This window comes from Drosophila miranda, chromosome 3 (genome assembly GCF_003369915.1).
Source record: "Drosophila miranda strain MSH22 chromosome 3, D.miranda_PacBio2.1, whole genome shotgun sequence".
In the NCBI taxonomy this organism is placed as follows: domain Eukaryota; kingdom Metazoa; phylum Arthropoda; class Insecta; order Diptera; family Drosophilidae; genus Drosophila; species Drosophila miranda.
This window is the reverse complement of record NC_046676.1, coordinates 13,385,684-13,403,137: the sequence shown is the minus strand read 5'-3', so window position 1 is coordinate 13,403,137 and position 17,454 is coordinate 13,385,684. Positions and strand designations below refer to the sequence as shown.

The window sequence follows — 17,454 nt, the reverse complement described above, 5'->3', positions numbered from 1 at the left end:
CCTTTTCGATCAGTTTTTCAATTGCGACTGGGACAGAGCCTCAATCGGAACTTCGGGACTTGGACTCCGGCTGTAAATACTAATTATTCCCGATTAATTAGGATCACCGTGTTAAGTGATATAGCGAAAATCCCCCAATGCATTGCAGATACAGATTCTTTGTAGTAATTTGTTTTTGTATTTGGATTTCACGACTCCCGCCTCGCCTCCGATTCACACTCCTCGATATCACAGAGCCTAAATGATTAGGCATGAAATTCAATATTTTCCTTAACCAAATGAGAACCTAAATGTACAAATGGGGATGATCCATGGAGCTGTTTTTTCAGAGCACCTCGGGGCAGTTTTTGTTTTTGCTGATGATTAGTCTGTCCGGATCTAGCGAGAGTCTCTTGAGCACATCGTAGACTTTGGAGCGTATGTCGACTTCGAAGTCGCGATCACGCCCCAATATCCATATCTGATCGGAATGGCCCAGGGAGCCAATGCTGCCGCAGGACCAAAGGATGGCAAAGTTCTCATAGTCCGTATAGAGCACTTGGTACTTTCCAGAGCCGGGCAACAGACGGGCAATCACATCCGGGAATCGAGTGGTAAACTACCCAAGTAAGCATTAATGATAATAATGAAAGTGTTTAAGCAGCGAACGAAAGGGAAGTCTCACCTTGAAATCCATGATGGAGGATCTGCTGTTCTCGGGCGTAGCGTAGCCTATATTCACATTCGGATTGCCAGTTCTACAGAGGATAACACTAGCTAATAAAGCTGAATATGTATGATCGGTTTGGCTCTACTCACATACGATTGATGTTCTTGATGGCCACCCCTAGCTTGAAATTTTGGAACTTGGATTGCTCCCCCTTGTTGTACGGCTCGAACTGGAATGTGGTGCAGCCCGAAGCAATCTCTGGAAGGTAAAACGAACGTTCTACCTCATACCAATGGCCCAGAACCTGAAATTAAGCAAATAAGTTTTTTATTTTTTCAGCATTATCTAAGATATGTTAAAACGTTGTACGTCTTTTCTTTTAAGGCAAACTATCAACATCTATGGGTGTATAATGGATGCTGGTAACAAAGAAATGTTTACTCAAGGTACTCATTCATTCATTTATTAAATAACTATGGGTAGTATAGAATTATCGTTCGGATAACCCCAGAACTAATTAGATCGCAGCTGAGTGGTTCCGAAAGTTGGGCCCTTTCTTGTGCTGGCACGCGCTTTACCTGCGTTTCTCTCGCGTTAACTGGGTTACTACTACAACAAGTCACCCCCCTTCTTCCGCGCTAGCATTCACCATTTAGCAAATAATGCGTAAAACATAAACATTTTTGTGTTGGAACTGGTTTTCATGGCTGACGATTAAAAAAGAAGAGTAGCGGCGGCACCGTCATCAGACATTTAGCTTCTTGCAGTTCAAAGTCACACGAAGAAGCAGTCGAGACGGCTTTATGATGCATCTGTGGATGACGAGGCGAGGTCTTTGCCCCTGGGTCAGCAGTTCAGAGCTGGGCGAATGGGGGGGGGGCGGTCGCTAATGATATCAAATGATGTTTTATTTACGCCCGTCCAGAGCTCAATTGGATGATTATGTGGTGACGGAGCGAGCTCTCGCCTAGCAAATTATGAGAGATTATCGTTTATGCAAATCAAGGCTCAATCAATTTAATTCGTGCTGCTAAATTGATTGTACCCCAACAGCAACAGTGGCACTATTGGCACTGGTGGTCCCCGTCCCCGTCCCCGTCCCCGTCGGGTCCCCTCCTAATGGGGCTCTGCAATTAGTTCACTTTGTTGTCCTTGGCATGCCTATGAATGCCGTTTCTATTGGAAACTGTGGATTTACTTTTTTTTTTATTTTTTCCAAAAAAACACAAGTAAGTGGCTTGTTTACCATCGGACGGACGGACAGACAGGCCAGGCCAGGCCATCATGCTCGTAAAGCTTTTGTGTGTGTGTGTAGTGTGTCTCCTTCTGTAAAACTGGTTTGCATTTTTACATTGGGGATGGATCGGATTTTATGGCCTTAAATTGGTTCAAGTTCATCTTTATGCACAATCCATAAAATGAAGAAAGGTCTTCGGCCGCCTTGTGCTAATTAATTGAAAAGGCGACAGGTTTAAATTTGTTTTTGGATCCCCCTCTCTTCGCCGAATAATGCGCTGTATTTACGGTGCATCTCAAAACTGTAAGGACAGTGGTAGTACAAATTAAAGGAATTGGAAAGGGTTTGTAAAGTTTGATCTTAGGTAATATCTATGATGGGGTGGCATATTTAATTCACAAATTGGACAATGACCTACATCAGAAAGTGGTCTCAACGAAATCATTTACAGAATATATATCATATATTTATCATTCATGGAATGCATAGTTCTCCAACCGACTGTTTTATTGAGATGATTCAGATTTTAGAGATCCGCACGATGTTGAACTTACACGACTCATATTGAACTTTGGCATCGATGGATAGTTCGGGCAACGTCCAAATCCATAGGCACTTGTCTCCGCCACAAAGGTCAGTAGGAACACACTTGAGACCATCACCATTCCAAATGGCGAAATATGGCGAAACGTTTGCTTGCCCATGATTGCTTGATTGTATTTCTTTTCGTTTCTTTTCTTTTCCAATTTGATTTCACTTTGAATGCTCTTTGAATGTGATCTGGCGCTTTATACGCGAGAATTGGCACAGATCCGATGAATAAATGCTTCTAACTAAACCGAATAGAATTCAGAAACGAGTATTTCTGTTATTAAGGTAATTGATGTGATTCACTTGGCTATGCATAAAGTGATTTCCGTTTTGGGTGTCACTGAGCCTGAGGGCTTGGTGGCATGGGGGGGCTTCGGGGGGAACAGGTTTACTTGGCCAACGAACTATGGATTTACATTTCCTCAAAGTACTCGTATTGGGTTTGCTTATTAATATTCCGCAAGGGAAATGTGCGATAATAAAAACGTGCTGCTTCTGTTGCTGCCGCTGCTGCTGCTGGTCTTCCAGTGGAGGAGCCGGCGGGAGGAGGAGCCACTCGACTCTGTGGCTCTGGACATGGATGACTGGCGAATGCAGTCGGCAAAGAGTGAAAATAACAGCCGAAACTAGGTTGACCAGCGGCGTTACGTAAAGAAAAGCCCGAGCAGCGCCAAGTCAAGCGAGCCCAGCCCCAAGTCCCCGAGTGCCCGATCCGATTCCGATCCCAGTCCCAGGCCCCATGCGAAATGCAGGTGGAACAGGTTGGACGACGGATTTCGCACACAGCTCACAACACACCCGAACGAACCGTAGGAAAATGATTGCGCATTCGCGAATGAATAAAAGCGAAAATGGCTAATCAAGGAAGCGCAGGGAAACTTGATGCCGTCAATTGTGTCATGAAGTTAATCGAGTGCATTGCTCGATTTATGCTCGAATGCAGCGGGATCATCAAGTTCAAGATAAGCCCCATTAGCTGACAGAAGGAAGTAATCCAAAACTTTGTTGCAGCCACTGTGTTTGCCATTACCACATTGGGGGAATATGATACTATTTGATCGGACAAATAGCGACAGGCAGGCCGCAGTCGCCCCTCTGGGCCCAATAGGAAAGTGTTAATTTCACAGTCAACACAGAAATACGCTTAAACGAATCGCACAAATGGTAAACAATAGTGGCTGTCGTTGTTCAGTTGCAAAATATTGTTACTGCCCGAAGTCTGATTTCACTTTGTGTACAAGCACTCGTATGCCAGTATCTTTATCCATACATACGCACTCATGGGTGTGTATCTGTAAAATGCACTCGTTGTACCGCCTTTTATATGCTGTCTCTTTGTTTACATCGTTATACGTATGTGGCATGCGTACGCGTTCTTTTTATTTTAAGTTTTATCTCGATATCACGAACCGCGCTGAAGCCGTGTACCGACCGAACCGTTGAAAGCTAATGAACGGTGAACGGAAATTTAAATTGAACTTGATTCTCCGCACTCTGGTTACACTCGGACAGATCTATCGATGTTCTGGTATCGATAGTAGGCGGAGAATATGTGCGTATATTTATTCAGATGCCACTCAGTTTATTTTGTTTATATTCTCTTGCTAGCCAGTTAAGAATTTGTTTGAATCTCAGTGAAAGTGGAGAAAGTTTAAATTTGTGCCAACATATAATATTTATCCGATATTTGACTGTGCAGATATCTACTTTGCCCATCTCTAGCTAGCAGTGAAATGCAGTGAAATTGTAAAATTTTTTCGTTTTGCTGTAATGTGAATTTTTTCCAATTTATTTTCGAATATTTTATTTAAAATCACAAATATTAAGAGAGCACATATTAGCGTAAGTTGCCGGTCAGTTGCAAGTGACCGTGGACGTCCGCCAAGTCATACGTTAACCACGCTTTTCCCAGTGCCCTTTGTTCCATGTTCCAATATTTAACACACTTTCGTCTTCTAGGAAAATATGGACACGGAGAAATCTAGCAGCAGCTCCTTCGAGGATCTGACGAATGCCGAAGACACGAAGGATTTACGTAAGGCCACAGCCGAGGCAGCCTTTGAAGCCACTGAAAAAACATCAGCAACATCGACTCTTGTCGGCGATACGGATAAGGGAGAAGAGGCCGAGAGTGAAAGTGAATGTGATATATTGGGCAACAAGCAGCTGATAAAGCGCATCATCAAGAAGGCACCGGAAGATGCCAAAAGTCCCAGTCGCGGTGAACTGGTCACCATAAGTTTTACCGGCAAACTCGAGGATGGCAAAGTGGTAGAGGAGGAAAAGAACTTTCAGTGTCATGTTGGCGACTATGAGGTGGCCCAGGGCTTGGATATGATACTGCCCATGCTGAAAGTTGGTGAAGTCGCCGAAGTGGTTGTGGATCCCAGATTTGGCTACGGAACGCTTGGGCTAAAAAAAGACAACGACGGGGACTTCATCGTCCCACCTAATGCGCTTGTAAGTGTGAAGCCAGCCAAATCATGAAAATTTAGCTTCATGTCTACCTTACAGCTTACTTATGAAATAGAGCTGCTGGATAGCAAATACGAAGAGTTTGCCGATCTGAAGACCTTTGAAGTGATCCGCAAATATGGGTTTGTTAAAGCACAGCTCCCTGTCCATAGCACATGATCACAAGAAACTCTTTCCCTTTCCAGAACCCGCAAGAAAGAGCGTGCCAACTACTTTTTCAAGCGGTTGGAATATAATACTGCCATTCACTTGTACAGACGCGCTCTCGACTATTTGGACACACGAGATGGGGATCCGGAATCTGAATATGACAAAGAAGATTTGCAAGTGAGTAAAACGAATAGTGACGTGTCCGATAGTGAACTCTAATGGATCCCTTTGACTAGCTCTCCAACAGTGAAATGCAGGCCATTCTGGATGATCGTTTGATTGTCTATAACAACATGGCCATGACTCAGATCAAAATTTCGGCCTTCGACGCAGCCCTCAAGTCTGTGGAGAATGTCTTGCGATGTCAGCCGAATAACCCAAAGGCCTTGTATCGCAAGGGAAGAGTAAGTACAAAATATAGTTTCTATTCCTGTTCTTAGTGTGTGACCAAATATTTTGGTGTAATCCCCTCCAGATACTGGAAGGCAAGAACGACACGCAGGGTGCCATTAAGTTGTTCCAAAAGGTGGCTACTCTCGAGCCTGAAAATCGCGGAGTTCAACAAGATCTGGCCAGGCTTTTCATCAAGGCGCGTCGCGATCAACACAACGAAAAAGAAATGTATCAGAAGATGTTGGGCCAGGCCAAGAAAATGGAAAAAAAGACTGCTGCCCGAGAAAAGCAACCCCTCGTGGAAAATTCCAAGGTTCTTAAATCACAAAAATAGAATTAACACAACTGCCTTCAAACACTCTATTTTTTTGTGTGCTTGCAGCTGAAACTTCTGGGCTATCTAATGGGTTCTATATTGATTGGCGTCGCTGGCGTTGCCATTTATCGTTACAAGTACTAAGGACAAGACTTGCACTCGATATTCACTGTGTAATTTGGGCAAATGAAATGCATTTTGAAAACTATACACAGAACAGTCAAAATTATGAACGTTGAAATGCCGTAATTGCTTACTTCTAAACAAATGGCTCTTGTTGTACAACTTACACTATGCACACACTTTACAGTAGTATGTATTTGTCAAAGGTATGGTTTTGGATAATATACATATGTATAATGTTAATGCTTAGTTCTAATCAATTACATTCTTTTTTAATCAAGTACCAGGAATTGTTAAATAAAGCATACTTTTCATTTACTCATTAATTGAATGCCTTTCCAGGCGATTGCAACTATTCGTTCTAGTCTGTCTTGTGCTTTGTGGTTTCTTTCGGTAAGAATGGATATTCTGTGCATAGTAGTAGTTCATAGTAGTTCAGTAGTTCATAGTAGAGCATGGCTTTAGGTTAGTGAGAGTCTGAAGCTCAAGGTTCCAGTAAATTGAAAGATATCCTTACATTTAATCTCATATTTTCGATTAACGCATTTAAATTGAACGCCGGGTTATCGAACCCAAAAATGAGCAACATTGCTGGTATATTTATGCTACTCGTAATGGTATTTTTCATTCATTTTGCGGTATATTAAAGTATATTTCATCCAATTTCTGGCATATAATGGTATTTTTTCTATTTTGTAGTCTATTTTGAGCACACGCCCTAGGCCAAATTTAGCACATTTTCGATGCTGAATCATTGCCCCTCAATATTTAATTAACTGCACAAAACGGTTGTTTTTGCAGTGTCAGTGGAGGTGTGCAGCTTTAAAAATCAATTTTATATTTCAATACGTAGCAGCCGAAATGCAGAAGGTTCTACTGCTGCTGGTCGCTTGCCTGGCATTGGCTGTGGCCGATTCCAACTCACGTTTGCTGCGAGTGCCGCTAAATAGATTCCAGTCAGCCCGCAGACATTTTGCCGATGTGGGCACAGAACTGCAGCAATTGCGCATTAGATATGGAGGAGGCGATGTACCAGAGCCCCTCTCCAACTACATGGATGCTCAATACTACGGACCAATATCGATCGGCTCCCCTCCGCAAAGCTTCAGGGTGGTCTTCGACACCGGCTCTTCGAATCTATGGGTGCCGTCGAAGAAGTGTCATCTGACCAACATTGCCTGTCTGATGCATAACAAGTATGATGCCAGCAAGTCGTCGACCTACGCCAAGAACGGAACAACATTTGCCATCCAGTACGGATCGGGCAGTCTTTCCGGCTACCTTTCTACCGACACACTCTCGATGGGTGGCCTGGACATAAAGGGTCAGACATTTGCTGAGGCACTGAGCGAGCCCGGTCTGGTGTTTGTCGCTGCCAAGTTCGACGGCATTCTCGGACTCGGCTACAGCTCGATCTCTGTGGATGGGGTCAAGCCACCATTCTACGCCATGTACGAACAGGGCCTGATCTCGTCACCCGTGTTTTCCTTCTACCTGAATCGCGATCCAGCTAGCCCTGAAGGTGGTGAAATCATTTTCGGAGGCTCCGATCCCAAGCACTACACCGGAGACTTCACCTACTTGCCTGTCACCCGCAAGGCGTACTGGCAAATCGAAATGGACTCGGCCGCCCTTGGCGATCTGGAGCTGTGCAAAGGTGGCTGCCAAGTAATTGCCGACACTGGCACCTCTCTTATTGCCGCTCCAATGACTGAGGCGACCTCGATCAATCAGAAAATAGGTGGCACCCCCATTATTGGAGGACAGGTGAGCTTTCAGCATTAAGTGCCCAAGGGAAGTACTGATCTCTGTCTGTATCTGATTTTAGTATATCGTTTCCTGCGACCTGATCCCCAAACTGCCGGTCATCAAGTTCGTGCTGGGTGGTAAGACCTTTGAGCTGGAGGGCAAGGACTATATTCTCCGTGTGGCCCAAATGGGCAAAACAATTTGTCTGTCTGGTTTCATGGGCATTGATATCCCCCCACCAAATGGCCCGCTCTGGATTCTGGGTGATGTCTTCATTGGCAAATACTACACCGAGTTCGACATGGGCAATGACCGTGTGGGCTTCGCAGATGCTAAGTGAACAATTAAATACATTATACTCGAACACTAAAGTGTACTTTATACTTTTCCACAATTGGGACTTTACTTTCTTCGATTGAACTCGTGAAATAAAAATTAACTTATGTATACCATTTCTTTGTTTGCCTTGCTCCGACGTTGTTATTGTCCCAACGGGCTATCAGCTTTCTGCAAAATTATCAACACTTTTTTTGCTTTCGTTGCAATTTGATAACGTTTGAGCTTTATGGGCTTGACTATATTATGTACATATGTTCGATTTTTCTTTGTTTGTTAACATTGCACAGACTCATCTAGCAACACGATTCGCTGTTCTTTACACTCTATTAAACTTGTATAATATGTATTTAATATTTAAACACTATATATGTACATGATTAGCAACACGGTGCGCTGCTTGTTTGCACTCAATTAATATGCATGCATGTGTATGTGCGTATATTATATATTTGTACATATGTAATGAAATATATAATGGCATATAGAAAGCTTAGACGCACCCGCCGATAACATATTGCTGGGAATCAACCAAGCAGACTGCAAACTGAGTCATCTTCAATATCAATCACTATAATCGCCCTGGATTAAAGTGCATGACATACAGAAATTACTTGAAGAATGGTGGTGGCTGTGACACTATTGAAGTTGTATTTTATCAAACACTATACAATACCAAGATGTTGCATGGCGGGGTATTTCATGACGCCCCGTAGACTAAGGGCGCGCGCGGTTTCAATTTGTCTCCAAACGCGACCCGCTCGTGTTTCACCTACATATTTCTATAGAATAGAATGTAGATAGCCTTTACCCCTGTAACCGGGTCTGAAAACAAGTGACGCGTGTGTGCTCTTCGGATTAATCTTTACTCTGACGTTCAACATTCATCATTAAACTCTATAGAGAGCTTTTTGGCGAGACTCGCGTACATACGTACTCGCATGAGTATCGCTTTGAATTCTTCAATGGAACTTCTCATGTGCAGTCATAGTGCCCATGGCGCGGACTTTGTACTCTTGACTGAATCAGCACGAATCAGAAATCGCCAACGCCGAGAACCCTCTATAGATATACTTGAACATAGTGCCATTTTGTTGTTAATTTGTAAACAATGAGTTTATTACACTATAAAAATAGAATTTGGATAGATAAGGGGGGTGAGGTGACCGTTTAATACTAGGCAAAGATACTAAACTAGTAGATGCAGGGTAGCGTGCTTCTGGGACTTGAACTTCTTATTTCGACTTGATATTGGTCGCCAGATCGTCATCGGACGTCGCTGTGGCCGTTGGGGCCGCCACTTCGTCACTGGAGGGGACGGATACAATTTCGGGTTGGATCTCAACGGTCTTGGCCGTGCTCAGGCTTGGCTCACGCTCCTCATCGGACTCCGTCGACTCTCGAATTAGCTGGAGAGGGGTGATTAGCTTGCTATCTTGCACCTTGTACATATCACAGGTTTCGTTCACATAGCGGTTGAACACGTCCGGCTTGTCGGCATACACATGGTGGCCGGCGCCAGTTACGATCTTGATGTCAACCATGTTGCTGCCCCGCTGAGACTTGATCTTCTCGCCCGAGGAGGAGTCGATCCAGGAGCGGGACCCGTATATGAATGTGATGGGTATATCGCTGCGCACATCCTTTATTCGGTTGATCATCGGGTGCTTGGCCCAGCCGAAGGACTGCATCATGGTGTGGAAGGCCGACTCGCCGCTGGGATGCTGGGCGTTGCACTGATGTATGTACTGGGGCAACAGGTTGATGTCCTCCTCGATTGTGGTCTGGAACTTGCGCATTATGTCCGGTCGCGTCTTCTGCACCACCCACTGGCCAAAGGGTCCAGCTGCCCGCAGGGCCCACAGCGGATTCAGCGGAGTCAGCACTCTGGCTATGGCCCTAACCCACAGGGGAATCTGCTTGGTGTTGTTGGGGTCTGTGGGTTTCTCGGGGAATCCCCATGGGTCAGCCAGCACCAGATGCTTGACGCGCTCTGGATAGCTCAAGGCGTAGCTGGAGGCTATGAAGCCACCCATCGAGTGTCCCAGCAGGATCATGTCGTTGATGTTCATCTCGCGCCGCCACTCCTCCACAGATTTGACGAACTGTTTCTCACACACAAGGGCATCCTTGGCGAAGGTGGGGCGAGAGCTGCGGGCAAAGCCGAGGATGTCCATGGCATAGACGGGTCGTCCCTTGGCAAAGGCATCTAGGTTCATCACCCATAGGGCTATGCCAGCCCCCAAGCCATGCAACAGGACCAGCGGCACCTCCTTGGACTCTGTGTTCATGCTTAGTGTCCAGATCTTGTCGGCATCTCCCACAGCCGGACCGATGTCGACGAAAAATCCACGATAGGGCAGCTTCAAGTACGAAAGAATCTTCTTTTCCACGGTACGCAACATGATCGGTGAGCTAGATGTCCAGTTACATATCCATTTCCATAGCCAGAAACTGTTGTTTTTCGGATCCTGAAAGAGAAACGAAAATCATATTAAAATGTTGGCCAATCTAAATGCACTTTATCTACATTAATGTAAATGTTATGCTAACTGAGAGCTGGCCCCCTGTCTAGTCCATCCCCCAGCGGTACACCGAATTACTTAACCCACGAGACACGAGACACGAGTCTATTGCGCAGTTGGACAGAAATCGACACCCAAGCTCATGGATTTTCCTGTTCTGTTTGGCTTCCGCTTCGCTGCTCCTTACCTCTAGATCCATTCCCGAGTTAAATCTCTGGGCGACTGTGGGCAGCGGCAGTGCAGCATTTTTGGCGATGTTGGCATCGTTTGCCAATGTCAGCGATTCGCTCATTATGCTCTTAATTTAGATTTTCGTTACTCTTAAGTTTGTTGCGTCAGCGTGGGGGAAATTGTACAAATTTAGAAAGGGGCAAACAAAGCAAACCACACAACTACTGAAAATTAATGTCTTTCCTCCACCATATGCGTCTTCTGTGTGTGCTTCCGCCTAGAGCTCAGAAATTTAAATGTATTGTTAACACAAAAGTAAAATCTAATTGTACCCTTTCCTCGCCAGCTGTGTGTTTGTCGAGTTGTGATGACTTTGAACTTTTGTTAGATGGGATGTCTGGTCTGGAATGCTTATCGATATTATGGTGAAATATATTTTGTAGGGCAGCGTAGTAGTCGGCCAGGCCCTATCTTTCGTGCTAGCAACAAAAACAATTGCAGCTCTAGTCACCCAACCAGCTGTTTCTGGCAGTGCTGGTAAACAAACCCAATTTTGCCAACACTGCCGCTTCAGTACGACTGTATTCAGCAGGCGATCAGAAGGCCAAGTGTGTGTGCTTCTTCCTTGTATAGTTGTCTATAAGTATATTCTGTTTATCAAATTAAATTAAAAATATAATTATATATAATATAATGTACGAACCGCGTTAAATGGTGGCCGCACATAAACAACAAATGAGGCTGTGGTCACACAGCTAGCAAAACAGTGCAGGTAACCGTGCGTATAATCGTCGGTTGTAGCCAAAAAACAACAAACATACATTTTGATAACATAACCGGGTCTTCTTCTTCTTGTCGATTGAATATTTCAAAAAAGTGGTTATCACAAAACCGTATAAAAACATATACATAACCGGAAGGAAAAACTTATTCCGGATGAGTTGTGACGAAGAAGCAGAAACCCTTACACTACGGTCACTCTAAACGGGACTCACGCGGAATGGATGGCATTAATAAATACAATGAATTTGTGGCTCTCCACAAGTCCCAATTGGAATCATTGTCTGTGCCAGTGCACCTTTGGCCAGCTCTTTATCGGAAGTTGGCTGTAGAAACCTTTGATGCCGGCGAAGCTCTGCAGCTGATGTTGATTGACTACGACGAGGATGAAGACGAGCAGAACATCGCCGACGATGACGATAGCACTCGCCCAGTGTTTTCCTTGGGAGTGGCCCGTGAACAGGGAATTAAAGCAAGCGATCCCCTAGCCGTTTACTTGATAGACCATTGTTGGACCTTTCGGCTGGACAGCGCCCGCCAGACCTTGGAACAAAACCCCCAACTGGCAGATCGATTGTCTGCCATAACCGGCGTGGATCTGGAGCATGAGCAACGCGTTGAGAAGATACTGAAACGCCTGTGGAGGTACTGTCATGCCTATTCTATTCTCACCGGCGGTAACTCCGATGAGGAACACATACCCATATGGTATGTGATGGACGAAATCGGTTCGGCCGTAAACCACTCGGATGACCCAAATTTCCGCCTTGTGCCATTCCTCTACCTCAATACCCAAACCACTTATAGTATTCTGTTTCCAATCAAAGATTGTGAGCTAAATGAGCTATTGACCCGGGATATGATCGAGTATGTGGCCAAGGATGCACCACAAAGAGCTGCCCTGCTATTGCCCTGGCGCGACGATAATTTAACTGCCGAGAGCTTCTTGCAGGTGGAGCCCAGTGCTGACTACTTTACCAGCGGACACATACCAGAAACGTATCCTAAAAGGAATACCAATCTCTTGCCAGCTCCGAATCGATGTGATTCGTTAAAGGTTTATGCCGAGTACAAGGTGGTCCGGCAGAATTTAACAGATACAAATTTCCTCTTGGTAAACGCTAAAGAGGAAGCCGATGTGTTGTGGCTCACCCACCACTTCAAAGAATTTGAGGAATTTTCCGAGAAGACGCCTCGTAAATTCGTCAATCAGTTTCCATTTGAATACGTAATCACCATCAAAGATCTGCTCAGCATTGTGTGTCGTCGGGCAGCCAAAGAGCATCACGATGCAGCCACTTTGGAAACATATCCCGCCTGGTTGCCCACCACCTACAATCTGTCGACAGAGCTGACAGAGTTTGTCGCGTATTACCAGTCGAGGGCAGTCAAAGGTCTGGACAACCATTGGATCGTCAAGCCCTGGAACCTGGCTCGCGGTCTGGACACTCACATAACCGACAATATTAAGCAAATTGTGCGTCTGCCAATCACTGGCCCTAAGATTGCCCAAAAGTATATCGAAAGACCTGTTCTGTTCCGTCGCACAGAGCTGGACTGTCGGGTCAAGTTCGATATTCGGTATGTCATACTGCTGAAGAGCGTTCAGCCCCTGGAGGCCTATGTCCATCGGAAGTTCTTTTTGCGCTTTGCCAATCATCCCTTCTCCATGGACCACTTCGACGACTACGAGAAGCACTACACGGTGATGAACTACAAGGAGGAAGCGGAACTGCATCATGTCAAATGCGATGACTTCCTGGCTCTCTGGCAGGACCAGTATCCGGAAAATGATTGGACAATCATTGAGCAGCAAATCTGCGATATGCTGCTGGAGGTTCTTCAGTGTGCCTGCCAGGAGGCACCGCCCTGCGGTCTGGCTCCTTGCCGCCAGTCCCGGGCACTCTATGCCGCCGACATCATGCTGAAATGGACGGACGAGGAGAAGAAAGTCCTGCAGCCACAGCTGTTGGAAATCAATTGGACTCCCGACTGCAAGCGAGCCTGCGACTTCTATCCCAACTTCTTTAATGACATTTTCAAGTTGCTTTTCCTGGACGAGAACAATAACGAGATCTTTAGACAATTGACGCCAGTCAACTAATATATGTATGTTCTTATCACTTATCCGTGTATTTCATTTCATTTCATTTAAACTATACACAAAACTTAATTATTTTGCATTTTGTACAATATACAAATAGGTGTATGCTTCTATGCGTGGGATGATAACTAATTATGGTTATGCTTATGCTTAGGGCCTAATCTAGGACAGACAAGTCAGCAAGTCAGTAGTCAGTGGGTGGTGTGTCTATATAACTTATGGTCTATCATAGCTTGGATAAGGTAGGACAAATTCAAGTGTGGACAAAGTCTGTCTCTGTCTGTGTGGAGTTCAAAGAGTGAGAGCTTAATGCTAAAATGTTTTACAATTCTCAATTGCAAATGGCACTTGATAAACGATGTACGATAGTAAATGAAAGGCAATTTCCGTTTGTACCCAACTATAAAGGATACTTCCATGAATATACAAATATAAGGCAATTTTTAAGGCACCCAAAAAGTCAAGGGAAATCAGAAATTAAATAAATACGTTCCAATGCGTAACAAAAAAGTCCTTCCGTAAAATAGCATAAGAATTTAAATCCATTCTTCATTCTTCTTGGCCTAACTCTGAATAATACAATTACCAACTAATAGTGTGTGAAAATGGAGAGGAGAAAACCTCAATGAAATTAATGAATCTTACACTAGCTTCGTCTAACGTCTGGTTACCTCTAAGTGAATGCAATTAACGTATCGCTTACACAACTAAGTATCGACTATAACGCAGACCTAAACGCAGGCCTCGTCAAAGTCCAAGCGTATCTTCTCATCTGCGGAAGCTAGCTTATGTATAGTCTTTTTGATGCGCAGGGCTGGCAGACGAACATTTGGGTTCTGGTGCCAGCACTCCTTCATTAGCTTGGACATGCCGGCCAGCAACTGTAAAACAAAACCAATTAGACTTCAAATTCAGAAAATTACAGAGATAGACCTACAGAATCTGAGCTCCAGCGATTGGGAATGCAGGGTCTGTAATTGTCAGTGCAGACCACTTTGCGCATATCCTCAAAGCTGGGATCCATGGGCACCACATCATAGAAGGGCACTTTGTATTCCTCAGCAATGCCGCACGAGATGGTGCGTCGACAAACCTCCCACAGCACCAATCCAAAGGCGTAAATATCCGTACGGCGCAAGGCCTCAAAGCATTCCAAGTCGATGCTCTCATCCAGAACCTCTGGTGCCATGTATCGCTTCGTGCCAACCTTCGGGTTGTGGCCCAAGTCGAGCTGTCCCGTGACATGGGAGTGGGTGACAGCCAGGCCAAAGTCGGCTATCACACAGGTCCCATTCGAAGTGACCAATATGTTCTTTGACTTCAAATCTCTGTGCGCCATGGCTGGCTTTCCCTCAGTGCCGAAAATTTCCGTGTGCAGGTGGACCAAGCCGTTGGCTATCGACAGGCAGATCCAAATCATATCGTTGTGACTTAGGGCATTGCGATTCAAGTGATCGAACAGCGACCCCAGCGGGTAGTAGTGTGTCATCAGCCAGAGCTGAGTGCACGAGTTTCGCGACGTCATATCAGAGCCAATGAAGCCGAGAATGTTCTCGTGGCGCAGCAAAACAGTGCTGCAAGAAAGTAAGTCCAAGGATTGACTATCATTTCAAAATTTGAGCAGCAAACGTCAGTTCTCACCTGTAGATTTCCGTCTCCCGCTTCCAGGACTCCTCGTCGCGACTGAAGAATATTTTGACGGCTATGCTCTCGCCATGCCAATGACCACGCCACACCTCGCCGTACTTGCCTCGCCCAATGCACTCGATCAAAGTCACCTGCTTGGCCAGGGTACGCTGCACTAGCAACGGTAGACCACTGCCCGATCCAGACGTCACCGAATGCTGCAGGTATTCACGGAGGGTGCTGTCCCCGGCGCTGGTGGCACGCAACAGCTCATCATTGACCAAATACGACTCGGGATCCTGTTTGGTGCGCGAGGCAGCCAAGCGCTTGCGGTGGCTCCGCCGTATATAATAGATGGCAACGGCGCCCAGGAGAGTTATGATCAGAAAGGGTCCCAGAATGGCGGCGGACATCTTGCTGATGTTGCTGGTATCAGCTGTTATGACTGTCACATCGCCGCTGACGATCGGCGGCAGCTCGGGGAAATCACCGCTGTTGCAGAAATCCCCGGTGCAGCAGGCCACGTTATACTTGGCAGCATTCCGCTTGGTCGGTCCATTTAGCTTATTCAGAGAGTTTTGGTTGCAAATCAGCGGCAATTGATCCGGTGATGTTGTGCAGCCCCGCCTCACGTTCTCCTGACCATCGGCATCCCGTGTGCGAGATTTCCAGCACTGAAGAAAATATAAAAATATCTCTGTCAAGGGGATGGATTCGTAGTTTAAATGAAAACACTCACCTGAATGGCATTCTGGCATGTGTGTGACAGCTCCAAAGGATCGAGACATGGCGGGTCACAGGAGTAGCATTTGTATCTGTTTATGGATAAATGGTAATTAATGAAGTGTGGAAGAGCGTAGAAAAGATTGCGATTATGATCTAAAGCCACAGATAATCCCTCAAGCGTAGATTTTACCTTCTTTTCATGCGTCGCTTACTCTTTATGTGTCTCCTGTTCAGAGACAAGCAGCGTGAGAAATGGGGGTAGTGAAAGGGATTAGCAAATGAAACTTCTAACCGGATGCCAGTGATTATAATAATGACCCATGAATTCAAGTCTTAACGTAAATATGTATTTGTTTTTGAATATCACCTGGGATGCGTTTGCACCGAGTTCTGTGGCACGGCTGGGAACTCCTTTCCATTCATATGAGCAGGCAATTCCATGTCTATTTCCTGGTTCTCTTCCAGCAGGCGCTCACTGATTTCAGCTGCAAGACAACATGAAGATGTTACACATACACCGAAACACCGTCTCTCTCTCTCTCTCTCTCTGTCGCGTACACACACCACACACAATTCTGTATACGCACAGAGCGTGCGTGTCTGTGTGTGCGCGAGTAAATCATTAAGAAAATACACTTTTATGCTTCGTACGCCCACGAAAGCATACAATCCCGTTTATATAATGACATTTCCCAGGCGGAGTACGTCGAGTTTTCACTCATTTGAATGCAACCAACTTATTTTCAGCTCCCGCATCGACATATACGCAGCACAATCGGTCGGATCAGTAGCATATGAAAACAAATCAGGGCTGTCCAAACACACACAATAGCCATAGCCGTAGGCAGTTTTTCAATCACTTTGTGGGAGCTGCAGAAGCCACCGTATTGGCGGTCTGCAATATGCTCCCGATTGCTGACACATCCAGCTAAAACGCGAGACCGAATCAAACGTACCTCGTGCATTTTTGCATACCAAAAATGACAATAGAAAAACTACAAATAAATGGGACTCCATTGCTCCATTCCGTTTTGGGGGTGGTGTGACCAGAGGATGCCAGTCAGTGTGACCGCGAAGGCATCGACCAAATATACCGAATTTAGCCTGTGCCTTTTTTATAAATAATCTGTTCTTAACCCCCTAAAATTTAGCTAGTCGCAATAGCCGAACTTGAATCGGGTCAGGTTCTTTTTGAACCGGTTGAGAACAATGAGCCCCATTCCATACTTTTAAATTATGTACTTTAATTAATGTTCTTGGATCTATAAGGTGATGATTGATCTATACCATTGAAAAGGTCAACCCAACGGGAAATGTACGTGATGTTCATATTCAGTAGGTGGAGCAGATTTAGAATGTCGTTCGGCAAAAATTGGCCCTTAATGTATACCATTCAGGCTGAACCACTTTAATAGCACAATAGGACAGTCGCTAAGTGTGAATATGCCGCAAATTTTGGGGAATATTAACACGTCACATCAGGACATTCTGTCTCGGCCGTTT

The 17,454-nt window shown here is 45.2% G+C and overlaps 6 protein-coding genes across 13 annotated transcripts; 3 read left to right on the top strand and 3 right to left on the bottom strand.

Moving 5' to 3' along the window:
• Positions 1–149: 149 nt before the first annotated feature.
• LOC108158973 (apolipoprotein D) lies at positions 150–3,931 on the bottom strand. 3 transcript variants are annotated; one of them, XM_017291813.2, is made up of 5 exons: positions 3,752–3,931; positions 2,441–2,719; positions 799–953; positions 665–737; positions 150–598 (listed from the first exon to the last, which is right to left on the bottom strand). In XM_017291813.2, the coding sequence occupies exons 2-5, from the start codon at positions 2,588–2,590 to the stop codon at positions 326–328; spliced, it is 651 nt and encodes a 216-aa protein (XP_017147302.1). In that variant the 5' UTR covers positions 2,591–2,719; positions 3,752–3,931; the 3' UTR covers positions 150–325. The 3 variants fall into 3 exon arrangements, with proteins under 3 accessions (XP_017147302.1, XP_017147300.1, XP_017147301.1); XM_017291811.2 differs by having other exon boundaries at positions 3,756–3,931; XM_017291812.2 differs by lacking the exon at positions 3,752–3,931 and adding an exon at positions 3,508–3,696.
• Positions 3,932–4,107: 176 nt separating this feature from the next.
• On the top strand, positions 4,108–6,252 carry LOC108158971 (peptidyl-prolyl cis-trans isomerase FKBP8). The gene is made up of 7 exons (XM_017291808.2): positions 4,108–4,319; positions 4,437–4,937; positions 4,992–5,074; positions 5,138–5,279; positions 5,339–5,506; positions 5,578–5,808; positions 5,878–6,252. Exons 2-7 carry the CDS (start codon positions 4,443–4,445, stop codon positions 5,953–5,955), a joined length of 1,197 nt encoding a protein of 398 aa, XP_017147297.1. The 5' UTR covers positions 4,108–4,319; positions 4,437–4,442; the 3' UTR covers positions 5,956–6,252.
• A 444-nt stretch (positions 6,253–6,696) lies between these two features.
• LOC108158972 (lysosomal aspartic protease) lies at positions 6,697–8,135 on the top strand. Its single transcript, XM_017291810.2, has 2 exons — positions 6,697–7,701; positions 7,763–8,135. The coding sequence occupies exons 1-2, from the start codon at positions 6,796–6,798 to the stop codon at positions 8,021–8,023; spliced, it is 1,167 nt and encodes a 388-aa protein (XP_017147299.1). The 5' UTR covers positions 6,697–6,795; the 3' UTR covers positions 8,024–8,135.
• A 983-nt stretch (positions 8,136–9,118) lies between these two features.
• Positions 9,119–11,153, bottom strand: LOC108158970 ((Lyso)-N-acylphosphatidylethanolamine lipase). 3 transcript variants are annotated; one of them, XM_017291805.2, is made up of 3 exons: positions 11,048–11,153; positions 10,732–10,992; positions 9,119–10,490 (listed from the first exon to the last, which is right to left on the bottom strand). In XM_017291805.2, exons 2-3 carry the CDS (start codon positions 10,834–10,836, stop codon positions 9,255–9,257), a joined length of 1,341 nt encoding a protein of 446 aa, XP_017147294.1. In that variant the 5' UTR covers positions 10,837–10,992; positions 11,048–11,153; the 3' UTR covers positions 9,119–9,254. The 3 variants fall into 3 exon arrangements, with proteins under 3 accessions (XP_017147294.1, XP_017147295.1, XP_017147296.1); XM_017291806.2 differs by lacking the exon at positions 10,732–10,992 and having other exon boundaries at positions 11,048–11,147; XM_017291807.2 differs by lacking the exon at positions 10,732–10,992 and having other exon boundaries at positions 11,054–11,142.
• Positions 11,154–11,275: 122 nt separating this feature from the next.
• LOC108158967 (tubulin--tyrosine ligase-like protein 12) lies at positions 11,276–13,664 on the top strand. Of its 2 annotated transcripts, XM_017291802.2 has the most exons (2): positions 11,276–13,265; positions 13,309–13,524. In XM_017291802.2, the coding sequence occupies exons 1-2, from the start codon at positions 11,716–11,718 to the stop codon at positions 13,421–13,423; spliced, it is 1,665 nt and encodes a 554-aa protein (XP_017147291.1). In that variant the 5' UTR covers positions 11,276–11,715; the 3' UTR covers positions 13,424–13,524. The 2 variants fall into 2 exon arrangements, with proteins under 2 accessions (XP_017147291.1, XP_017147290.1); XM_017291801.2 differs by having other exon boundaries at positions 11,277–13,664.
• LOC108158968 (activin receptor type-1) lies at positions 13,606–17,016 on the bottom strand. Of its 3 annotated transcripts, none has more exons than XM_033390858.1 (7): positions 16,908–17,016; positions 16,319–16,436; positions 16,142–16,177; positions 15,965–16,040; positions 15,241–15,899; positions 14,537–15,173; positions 13,606–14,480 (listed from the first exon to the last, which is right to left on the bottom strand). In XM_033390858.1, exons 1-7 carry the CDS (start codon positions 16,966–16,968, stop codon positions 14,331–14,333), a joined length of 1,737 nt encoding a protein of 578 aa, XP_033246749.1. In that variant the 5' UTR covers positions 16,969–17,016; the 3' UTR covers positions 13,606–14,330. The 3 variants fall into 3 exon arrangements, with proteins under 3 accessions (XP_033246749.1, XP_033246750.1, XP_017147292.1); XM_033390859.1 differs by lacking the exon at positions 16,908–17,016 and adding an exon at positions 16,689–16,728; XM_017291803.2 differs by lacking the exon at positions 16,142–16,177.
• Between the last annotated feature and the right edge of the window lie 438 nt (positions 17,017–17,454).

Bases quoted from the DNA above. Each gene is read 5' to 3' on its own strand.
- LOC108158973 (XM_017291813.2), bottom strand. From the start codon at position 2,590: ATGGGCAAGCAAACGTTTCGCCATATTTCGCCATTTGGAATGGTGATG. The intron at 738-798 runs GTGAGTAGAGCC...TATCCTCTGTAG, and splicing joins ATCAAGAACATCAATCGTAT to AACTGGCAATCCGAATGTGA. The intron at 599-664 runs GTGAGACTTCCC...TTACTTGGGTAG, and splicing joins CCTCCATCATGGATTTCAAG to TTTACCACTCGATTCCCGGA.
- LOC108158971 (XM_017291808.2), top strand. From the start codon at position 4,443: ATGGACACGGAGAAATCTAGCAGCAGCTCCTTCGAGGATCTGACGAAT. The intron at 5,280-5,338 runs GTGAGTAAAACG...CCCTTTGACTAG, and splicing joins ATGACAAAGAAGATTTGCAA to CTCTCCAACAGTGAAATGCA. The intron at 5,507-5,577 runs GTAAGTACAAAA...AATCCCCTCCAG, and splicing joins CCTTGTATCGCAAGGGAAGA to ATACTGGAAGGCAAGAACGA.
- LOC108158972 (XM_017291810.2), top strand. From the start codon at position 6,796: ATGCAGAAGGTTCTACTGCTGCTGGTCGCTTGCCTGGCATTGGCTGTG. The intron at 7,702-7,762 runs GTGAGCTTTCAG...ATCTGATTTTAG, and splicing joins CCCCCATTATTGGAGGACAG to TATATCGTTTCCTGCGACCT.
- LOC108158970 (XM_017291805.2), bottom strand. From the start codon at position 10,836: ATGAGCGAATCGCTGACATTGGCAAACGATGCCAACATCGCCAAAAAT. The intron at 10,491-10,731 runs GTAAGGAGCAGC...TTTCTCTTTCAG, and splicing joins ACTCGGGAATGGATCTAGAG to GATCCGAAAAACAACAGTTT.
- LOC108158967 (XM_017291801.2), top strand. From the start codon at position 11,716: ATGGATGGCATTAATAAATACAATGAATTTGTGGCTCTCCACAAGTCC.
- LOC108158968 (XM_033390858.1), bottom strand. From the start codon at position 16,968: ATGGAGTCCCATTTATTTGTAGTTTTTCTATTGTCATTTTTGGTATGC. The intron at 16,437-16,907 runs GTACGTTTGATT...GTTGTCTTGCAG, and splicing joins GGTATGCAAAAATGCACGAG to CTGAAATCAGTGAGCGCCTG. The intron at 15,174-15,240 runs GTGAGAACTGAC...ACTTTCTTGCAG, and splicing joins CGGGAGACGGAAATCTACAG to CACTGTTTTGCTGCGCCACG.